The sequence below is a fragment of the Populus nigra genome, chromosome 1 (genome assembly GCF_951802175.1).
Source record: "Populus nigra chromosome 1, ddPopNigr1.1, whole genome shotgun sequence".
In the NCBI taxonomy this organism is placed as follows: domain Eukaryota; kingdom Viridiplantae; phylum Streptophyta; class Magnoliopsida; order Malpighiales; family Salicaceae; genus Populus; species Populus nigra.
The window spans coordinates 1,062,146-1,073,526 of record NC_084852.1 but is presented as its reverse complement, the minus strand read 5'-3'; the positions used below and the strand labels follow the sequence as shown (position 1 = coordinate 1,073,526).

The 11,381-nt window shown below is 32.7% G+C and overlaps 1 protein-coding gene across 1 annotated transcript; it reads left to right on the top strand.

Annotated features, from left to right (window-relative positions):
- Positions 1-8,076: 8,076 nt before the first annotated feature.
- On the top strand, positions 8,077-11,230 carry LOC133705843 (berberine bridge enzyme-like 21). The gene is made up of 2 exons (XM_062131240.1): positions 8,077-9,850; positions 10,959-11,230. Exons 1-2 carry the CDS (start codon positions 8,251-8,253, stop codon positions 11,057-11,059), a joined length of 1,701 nt encoding a protein of 566 aa, XP_061987224.1. The 5' UTR covers positions 8,077-8,250; the 3' UTR covers positions 11,060-11,230.
- The last annotated feature ends 151 nt before the right edge of the window (positions 11,231-11,381 follow it).

Here is an 11,381-nt window from a genome sequence, read left to right as displayed (position 1 = left end):
TGGAATGGTTTCTGGTTGGAGCACATATGGAAAACTAGCAAGTCCACACTGCATGGAAAACAACAAGGTATTCATGCTAAAACATGGTTTTTTGATTGCCAGCGACATTTCTTACTAACAAATCAAAAGTATAGAAATAACAGAAATGATTATTTTATTGGTAGAGTTGAAAAAGATGTCGCATCCCTGCGTCTTTCCGGTAAAGAATTGTATGACATGGTATTAGAGTACGGTAACATTGTGTTTTTCCAATTCGATAAAAAAAAGTTTCATGGTTTTGGTTTGACCCACAACTGGGTAAAATGAAGAATTTTATGAGAGCTTCCTTATTGGAAGACCAATCTCCTCCGCCATAACTTTGATGTCATACACATAGAAAAGAATGTGTTTGAGAACATTTTCAACACGGTCATGGACATGAAGAGAAAGACAAAGGACAATATTAAGGCTAGAATGAATATAACATTGTTTTGTTACCATAAAAATATGGAGTTAGATTTATGTCGGGTCACAAGTCATAAAGCCCAAACCAAGCTCCATCTTAGACAAGAATGCACAACTACTAGTGTACCAATGGCTGAAGAGTCTGCGTTTTCTTGATGGACGTGCCTCGAACATATCAAGGTTGGTTAATTTGAAGGATTGCAAATTGTATGGAATGAAGACCCATGACTGCCACATGTTTATACAAACACTCATTATATTAGCTTATCGTGATTTATTTCCAAATGAGATATAGGATGCCCTCATAGAGATTAGTCATTTCTTTAGAGATATATGCTTCAGCAAATTACAGACACAACACACTGAGAGGCTTGAAATGAATATTGTCAAGACAATATGCAAACTTGAGATGATATTCCCTCCATCGTTTTTTGACTCGATGGAGCATCTACTTATATATTTATCATATGAGGTAAAAGTTAGAGGCCTAGTCTAGTATAGACGAATGTGTCCATTCGAGAGGTTAGAGATTACATATGCAATGTAATCTTCAATATTATTTCCATTGTTTATGTTAATTGAAAACATTCATTTTATTCCATACAGGTCTTGTTCAACTCTAAGAAAAAGGTAAAAAACAAGGTGCATGTTGAGGCATCGATATATGAGGCCTATATTGTTGAGGAGATCTCAACATTTATCTCGTACTATTTTGAGCCTCATTTGAGAACAGGAATCAATCGCATTCCAAAGCATGATGGTGGTGGTGAAGTGCCTTCGAGTGGAAAGTTGTCAATATTCTCCAATCCTGGACGACCCACACCAAAAAATGCTGGCAGGGAAAGATATTTGTCTGAAATAAAATTCAGACAAGCACATAATTATGTGCTATTTAACTACGATGAACTAGGACCTTTTATTCAATAAGTATACTTCTTAAACTGTGTTATTAATTGACTATTCCTCTCTTGTAATATCACAAACTCATACATTGTTACATACCTCGTAAGCAATAGCACATAATGGAAAGAAAGAAGAAAAAGATAAGAAATATTTAAGAAATATTAATAAGAAATATAAGGGTAGAGGTTCAAAAGTCTAAACAAAAGTTTTCTTGAACTTTGTAACTTTATGAGAGGTAAAAGTTTCTAAAGGAAAGCCAAGAGAGAGTAGTTGTTCTAGGTATACATTACAGACCCAAAAACAGGTCATTTATGGCTTGCTTTTGTTTTTTTTTTTGTTTTTTTCGGTTTACATTCATCTCTTTGTTGCTATATTGTTTTATTTAATTTTCTTTTGAAGTCTTTTTGTGTTTTTGATATATTAAAGTTATTATTCAAGTTTTCTATATATCTAATGTTGTTTTAGTTTTTTTTAGCTTAAGCTATGCATGTTAAAGTAAATGTGTTTATCCTAGGTTTGTTAGGCCTATTCATGCATAAAATGGGTTTAGAAAACCAATTTTAAATCCATGTTGCATGAACATGTAAGTTGTTTTAGGTTATTAATATTTTAATTTAGTACCTCATGCTTAATTCTGATGTTTTTTCTTAGTTTTGTTTTATTTAAACATGTTTGTATATGTTATTGTGACTTGCTGGGATAAAAAGAGCATGTTTTAACAGCCAAAAATGCATATTTCTAGGCTTGGCAGTGGCTATGCATTTATGGGCATGGCTAGGTTTTTTTTTATTTATAGGCAATGTTTTTTGTGTTCTTAGAAAGAATATTGTCTTAGCCCCTTGATTTGGACTAAAATTTTCAACAACAAAAAACCCTCCAGATTTTTGGTAGTTCGTCCATGATTCTGTCAGTAAAAAAACAAACAGTACATAGTTAGAGATGCATTAATTAACAAGGTATTGGGATTCACAGTCTGTCGGTAATTCCCTCGAGAACTTGATAGTCACTTAATGCATTTTAATTGCCAGCACCGACATAAAAAGAGGAATAGTTCCCTTCACCTCTGGAATACACTGACGGACATGATTCGTCGGTGTTTCCATCAGTGCTTTGGACTGTATTTCACTCGGTGTTTTTAACTGTGAATAGTGTCAGGGGGAGGGGAACAGTTCCTTCCGCCTCTGGAATACACCGATAACCACAAATCGTTAGTGTTTCCATCGGTGTTTTGCATAGTGAATGACAAATTATATTTGAATTCCTTATTTATACATCCTACAAATACTTATACTGAAAGTTGCACGCACAACACAATAACATCAGTTCATATAACAATTATAAAATATATATTTATTTGTTGAGAATTTTGTCAATATCTATTACATTATAGTTTATTGCATTACACTTTCGTGTTTTGATAGTTAGTCAAAATTGTCTTTTTCTTCTTCAATTTACTTGTCGTCAGCTCCATCGCAATCTTCTACGGTGATAACATTGTTATTATCATCTTCATCGACTTGTGCTTGTTTCCTGGAGCTCAATACAACATTCAACTCCTTAGCATCAGCATCAACAAAAATATTATCGAAGATGTGAAAATTTGACTTTTCTTCCAAGTCAATCAATGGAGCAACTTGATATGATTCAACCAACACTTACTTGAAAGACATTATATTCGACATTTGACTCATTGTTCTCATCCTGAACAACCTCGACACGACCTCTAGGTCTAGTTTTCAATATGAATAACTAATCAACTCTTGAACGATCCTTTCTAAAAAAAGGGGTGTATGTGTAATAAACTTGTTGGCATTGCTTGGCGAAAACAAAGACATCGTTGATGTTATGGAGTCTAGCTTTTGAGTTAATTTCGACTAAACCATGATGGGGATCTACTCTAATTCCTCTGTTAGTGGTGTCATACCAGTAGCATTTGGATAAAAAGACTTTATTATGCTCGCTATGATATTGTAGTTCAATTACCTCGCTATGATAAAAAGACTCCATTTGGATAAAAACACGTACCCATTAACAAAATACCCGTTGTAGCACTTCACTTGTCTTTCAGGGCCCAGACTTAGTAAAGACAATGTAACACTAGCATTCATTCCCATTTTATAAGCCTAATGCGTCAAGTACAACAATGAATAGAAATCAATAATTTTATAACGACATTAAGTGTCCCAATAGATAATGAGTTTATGATAGTACTTACATGTGTTTTGAACTACGTCGCACATTGTTCATCTTGTAATCGAAAGATTTGTGATTTGGTCAGATGTAAGTTATTAGACAATAAATATTGATGATGTTGGCTATGAGGTATAATTTGTGATATTACAAAAGAGAAATAGTCAATTAATAACAAAGTTTAAGTAGCATACTCACTGAATAAAAGGTCTAAGTTCATCGCAGGTAAATAACACATAATTATATCCTTGTCTGAATTCTATTTCAGACAAATATCTTCCTCTGACATCATTTTTTGGTGCGGGTCGTCCAGAATTGAAGAATATTAACAAGTTCTCACTCGAAGGCACTTCACCACTATCGTCATGCCTTGGAACGCGATTGATTCTTGTTCTCAAATGAAGCTCAAAATAGTACGATATAAATATTGAGATCTCCTCAACAATATAGGCCTCACATATCGATGACTCAACATTCGCCTTGTTTTTCACCTTCACCTTGGTTTTATTGTTGTTTTTTACTTGTTATTATTTGTTAAATTTAAATTTTATTTTTGAATTAAATAGAATTAATTTATAAAAAGTATAGGTGGATGCTCACTTGTATATATGTAGCAACATGTTAAACAGTTTGTTCATTTACAGGAATTGCAGCATGGATTATCCATTTAATGTGAATATTCATATGTATGGAAGTTGAATAAGACGAAGTTGTGGTCAATAACTGCTCCATTCCTTGTGCCTCTGACATATATATATGTAGAAATAATTAAATTGTGATATTTTTATGCATAAATATCAAATAACAAAGGGTTGGACAGACCATGTGAGGTGCCATTTAGTCTAATAAGTTAATTAATTACTTGTGGGTTCGGTCTATTGAAATTGATGAATATTCTTCAAGTAAATATATAATTGAAAAGCAAATGCAGGCACGCGGTTTAAAAGTATGTCTGCATCACCTAGAACAGGTTAATACGGCAGGAAAATTATAAGGTCAATTGCTTACCATCGACGTAGGGTCGGTCTTTAGTTCTCTTTCTTTTGAGAGTAATATCGTAGCTATAAAACTCGGCCTAATCTATCGAGTCAATTCAAGATCATATAACTTCAATATTCTTTATCATAATATTATTTAAAATAAACTTAAACCAATCCTAAATTTATATATATAATCTGAATATTTAATTGAGTGGACTCAGTTGAGTCAACCACGAGTAAAAAAAGATTTATTCAAAGATGTTTTCTATTATGCCTTTGAATTTGCAAAGAGATGCTGGAAATGCATCCAATCAAGGCTTTTTTAGAGGAGAAATTATTAGACATGTGAGGAGTTGTGTTTTGCTTTTTAAAAAAAATATAGGACACATCATGAAAACCATATGATAAAAACCATAAGTAAATTAATTATGTACATAATCCTCCAATAATTTCAATATATTGAAATAAAAATCTGAAAAGGAAGAACTTAGGAATATACATTGGATGAGAATTCATATGTATGATTGTGCAATTGCAAAGAATACGAACAAGACATATCTTTGTCCTGAGTACTGTGGACGCATGTGATTTGTTTGGTGACAATCGACCTATCACAATTATTAATTTCCTCTCGGTACCAAATTATTCCTTGTAAAGAATCCTTGCTTTTAATCGGATTGAATATATGAATTTAAGGTATTTTTAATAGTAAAATAACAAAAAATATTTATATATTTAATTTAAATTGTTAATGAATTGGGTGATTTATTCTTAGGTACCAGTAATAATTAAGATATTAGTACTGGTAGATTTCAATTTCTGGGATTCTAAAAGAAATGGAATTTTTTTTCAATTTTTTTCTATACAAATTAAGAACACGAAACACAATTTTCTCACAAACCAAATAAGTTCTAACAGTTTTTTTTTATTAACGTGGATGTCTGGACCAACTTACACGTACCTCGACTAATCCTCACGAGTCCTGAAATTAAGGACCAGATAAGCCTCCAATGATCATTAATATTAATAGTCTCAGGGTTCAAACCTGAAATTACGCTCTTACAAAGAAAACAAACCTTTTAATTTTAAATTTGAATAATTTTTTCTTAGACAATTTCTTTGACTATTTTATAATCTAGTCGTTTTTACATTTATTTTCCATGTCTTCTTGCCGTGTGCATGTCTTCTAATGGAAAGAGGAGTAGACAACGACGGGGAGATTGTACAAATGCATTGTAAATTAATTAACCATTCTAGAGTCATATATGTGCTACATCTATATGAAAAGTCAATAAAAATGAAAAAAAATACCCGATGTATTTCTTGGTGTATAGCCCTATAGAATATTCTTAATATATACGTTAAATTTATTGACTAATCTTTTGAACAATATATTTGTAATTAAGTAATCAATGATTATATATATATTAAAAAAAACTCATATTTTTTAAATATAATATGGATGTAATATTCATTTTTTTAATACTAATCTTTTGTTCAAATTAATTATGCAATTTTTTGTTCAAACTCAAGGAATGAAGATATCTTTAACCTTATTTTACAGCATAATGGGCTCTAAAAGGCTTTAAATTAATCTACTAATGAAGAAATACCACTATCTCATTTTGTTTTCGAAAAAATACGTTGACTTCCATTCGAAAAAGCAAAAATAACATATTAATCTAAATTATTATATTATAATTTGAAAAGGAAAAAAAGGAAAAAAAAAACCACTCATTTTGGTACCAAATTTCTATGTGCTCCAACTGAATGGAAGATTTCTGGGTGTGCCGCTGGTTTCTTAGGTTTTAAATGTTCTTCCATTTAAAAAAAAACTAAATAAATAAATAGATAATCATTGTTTGATTGGCCATTGGATTTTCACATCCTGATATTTGGTAAGAGAAATTGATGAATCAAAATATTAATTACTTACGAACGACCAATTATTTGGTGTTGTTTTTGAATAAGTTAGGTAAACTTAGATTATGTTAAGAGTTATTTTTACATGATTTAATTTTTATTTTAAACTAATTTTTTTTTTCAATATCATATTCAAACTTTTTTTATTAGTTTTTCATATTATTTTTAAGTGGTTAAGTCAACTAGATTAGGTAATAATACCTTCTACGTGATAGAATTTCAGATTTGAATTAGTCAAAAAGTCATGTAGATAAATTATAAAATTACTTATTAAACTGAATTTAAAAATAATATCAAATAATTTTTTATAACCTAAATATTTTTATTACATTTAAAAAGCTTGCCTGGATTCGTAGCTAGTTCTTTTTTTATTATTATTTCTCTACATTTTTTTCAAAGTCAACTGTCTTTTACACCAAACTACTCGTATACATCATTATCTTCTCGAATTTCAAGTATAAGATTTTTCCCCTCCATTGTTTTTCAGACTTGTCTTTCAATTTAAAAATTTTATCCTCCTCAATATTTAAAATAAAAAAAACACTCCATTGCATTGTTTTAATTTCTTCTAAAAAATTCAATCCAAGTATTCAATGCTCTCGTAATACAAATTCAATCTCTAAAAAATATATTTTTTATAAAAAATAATTATAAATTCTAAACGAAACTAGTTTTATTTTTTAAAATAATATGAAAATATTCAAATAAAAATAAAAATAAAATATTCTCAACACACAGCTCCATGAAATCACAATATTGCATTAGCAAATTAATTTAAAACATAATCATTTAAGTATATGGAAAAATGTATTCTTCTCTCTTATAAAAACATAGAATTTAATATAAAAATAAGAATTCCATCATATTATATGAGATTGGATATTACAAATACAAACATACTAAATAGTTTCTCTTAGATCGAACCACTTCGAAATTACCAGCTGCAACGTATGATTTATGTCCATTGCCAAATCGGATTTGTTAACAATCGAATTAGACTGGTTGGTTAATTAACTACCAAATCACCTGTGGATTATCAACTGTCAAATCGTCCGATTTTACCGTGGAATCCATGCCCTGAGGTTGTGCCGCTAATTGTTCAGACCTTCTTTCTGGAAAGTCAAGAACACCTTCTTCTTTTTTCCCTTTCAAAGAATTCAATGACATCTTAGCCAGGTCAAAAAAAATGTATAAAATTCTACATTGGTATCTATGATTTCACACTAACATTTTCTCTATGAAATTAAAAAATCTCAAGGATAGGTATCGACTTGTTGCCTTATGAATCGACTCGGCAACCTAATTATCTGAACCTGACCCAAATTAGAGCTTGTTTAGGAAATTGATCAAGTCAAGCCCGTGTTACCTGTGATGGCAATTCCAATAAACTTTTTTTTTTAATTTTTATTTAATATGATATCATTTTAATTTTTATTTGTTTTTCTAAACAACATTAGTTTTATTTTTATTTGTTTTGAATAAAATAATTTGATTTGATGAATAAAAAAACATGATTTTAAAATAGATTTAGGCCGGCTCATGACTCCGGGAGGTGACCTAATCAACCTGCAATTCAGATATTAGATCGGGTGAGAATTATGAGATCAAGGCTCGCTTGCCAAACGTGTCATATCCCAATTTCATCTTCTTGATCGTCAAAGAAAAGCTTCCATATTTGAATTTTCTCCTAAAAACACGCTAATCATTTTCAACCATTAAATAAAACGACATTTATTTTCTCTATAAACACTTTCTCTTCGCTTAACTAAAATCCACACAAAGGCAATCATTCTCTCTTACACAAAATCAAATGGCGAAACCAATCCTTTTAGCCTTCCTGGTCATCCTTATCTTCAATGTAACTTCTTCTTCTTTCTCTGCCGCGGCTGATGGTGATGATTCAGTTTATGAATCTTTCCTTCAATGCCTAGAAAGCAACACAAACCCACAAGACGAAATCTCAAAACTTGTTTACTCACAATCTAGCACATCTTATACTTCAGTTTTAAGAGCTTACATAAGGAACGCACGTTACAATACCTCAGCAACTCCGAAGCCAGTTGTCATTGTGACTCCAACTCAAATATCCCATGTTCAAGCCACGGTTATTTGCACAAAAAAAGTCGGTTACCAACTCAAAATCAGAAGTGGTGGACATGATTATGATGGGATTTCCTACGTTTCTGACATGCCCTTTTTCGTTCTTGACATGTTTAATCTAAGATCTATTGAAGTTAATGTCAACGATGAGTCTGCTACTGTTCAAGCGGGGGCTACTCTTGGTGAACTTTATTATAAAATCTGGGAGAGCAGCAAAGTTCATGGTTTTCCTGCGGGGATTTGTCCCACGGTTGGTGTTGGTGGGCATTTAAGTGGTGCGGGTTATGGCAATATGTTAAGGAAATATGGGTTGTCGGTTGATAATGTAGTGGATGCAGAAATTGTTGATGTTAATGGGAAACTTCTTGATAGGAAAGCAATGGGGGAGGATCTTTTTTGGGCAATTCGTGGAGGTGGTGGTGGAAGTTTTGGGGTTATAATTTCTTACAAGATAAAGCTTGTTTCTGTTCCTGAGACAGTTACTGTTTTCAGAGTAGAAAGAACACTTGAACAGAATGCTACTGATGTTGTTTACAAGTGGCAATTAGTTGCTCCTCAAACAAGTAATGATCTTTTCATGAGGATGCTCTTGCAGCCTGTGACAAGGAACGGTAATCAGACTATTAGAGCGTCAATTGTGGCATTGTATTTAGGGAATTCTGATAGTCTTGTGGCTTTATTGGGAAAAGAATTCCCTGAATTGGGATTGAAGAAGGAGGATTGTAATGAGACAAGTTGGATTCAGTCTGTGATGTGGTGGGATGAGTCTCAAAATCTTGGAAAGTCGCCTGATGTTCTTCTTGATAGGAATCCTAATGATGCCAATTTCTTGAAGAGGAAATCAGATTATGTTCAGAATCCAATATCAAAAGATGGGTTGGAATGGTTGTGGAAAAAGATGATTGAAGTAGGCAAGACTGGATTGGTTTTCAATCCTTATGGTGGTAGAATGAATGAAATTCCTGCCTCAGAAACTCCATTCCCTCACAGGGCAGGCAATTTGTTCAAGGTGCAGTATTCAGTGAATTGGGAAGAAGCAGGAAGCGAGGCAGACAAGAATTTCATGACTCAAATAAGGAGGCTTTACAGTTACATGACCCCATTTGTTTCCAAGAATCCAAGGAGTTCATATCTGAACTATAGGGATCTTGACATTGGTGTTATGGAGGCTGGTAAAGATAGTTTCGAACAGGGTAGTGTTTATGGCTACAAGTATTTCAATGACAATTTTGATAGGTTGGTGAAAGTAAAGACTGCTGTTGATCCAGAAAATTTCTTCAGGAATGAGCAGAGCATCCCTACTTTACCAAGTAAGGCATAGAAGATTTTTAGTGGTGATTTTAACCAAATGGTTTGTAATAGAAATAATATTCTATAGTTGCTTTATTTTCAATTGGAAAGCTACATGATTGCTTTTTGGTGGAATCTTGCCCTTCCATCATCTCGATCTTTTCCTTTTTCTTTAATTTATAAAATAAATCTTACTTTAGGGTAATGCAAATCTGTGATCTTGACAATAGCAGATCATATCCCCTCTATTTATCATACTTGCCTTCTTCAAGGCTGAAAGGTTATAAAGACCTTGATGCCATGTGTATGCTTTTTCTTCATTTGTTCTCTCGTGAATGAATGGTACTTGTTTTGCCATGGAGCAACTTCATCTACAGTCACAAATCACAATATATAGGACAAGGAAAGGTGCATGAAGCCTCCGTATCTTTAGGTGATATGTCGGGTTTCAAAATTCTGAAAAAAATATAAAAAATAACGCCCAACAGCCGCAATATTACCGTGTCAATCATATATGAAAGCTTCAAGGTTTTCAAGGAAGGAACATATGCTCGTAAGTCCAAATCCGTACAAAAGGCTTATATATGTGCTTGTAGTCTTTACTTCCTGGGTCATCCACACACGATAAGCCTCCACATGGCTGACAATGTTAAGGCTTGAAAACAATTGCTCCAACTAGTTTAGATTCTTCACACATCTCTTAACAGATAGCAGTCCAACAACTTGTTCCCGCAGCAAAATCCCACTATATACCAGCAACTAGCTTACATCTCATGAACCAAATCATCTTCTTTTTTCAAACAAAAATCATGTTGATGATGAAGATGAACTCATATTCTAGATAATAAATATGTGCTTTATGATTGACACCACATGACGAGGGTCGTTTCTCATCAATCTTTTGTGCCCCAGTTGCATCAATTATCCTCACAGATGAATATAGGTCCTATTGGCTTTAACAGCTATATATCACATGTGGCTCGTATTGATGCCGACACTCAATTTAATTATAATAGACTCAACTTGAATCAAATGAAGGCTTGTATACATACTTTTTCTTCGTGTTTTATGTCCTGCTCAGACTCATTGTGTTGCTTCCTGGTAACTGACGTTGTTCTTTTATTGCAGATGTTGAACATGACTCAGGGGTGACTGGAGGCTCTGCTTCAAGGTCTATATCATCCATGTTGATTCTAATAGTAATCTTGATATACTTTGCTTGTCTTTAAGGATCAGAGGATGATGATGTGTTCGTAGCTATTCTTGGATTTCTCTTCTCTTTTGTTTGGCATTCCAAGTGGGAACTCATAGGCCGGCCTGTTTGTATATAATTGAGGATTTTTCAATTCCATTTGGAGAGGGAAAAAAAAAAAGGAATCCTTGAAGGATATTTCTACTTCTTTGTATGGTGTTCCCTTGTTTGATCCTATTTATGAAAGGACTATAATTTGCCATAGAATGGTCACGGCTCAGTGACAACGACCTGATATCAGATGGTTTGGAGGTCCTGATTCCTGAATTTAGGCAGTGAAGATATGTGGCTAAAACTGG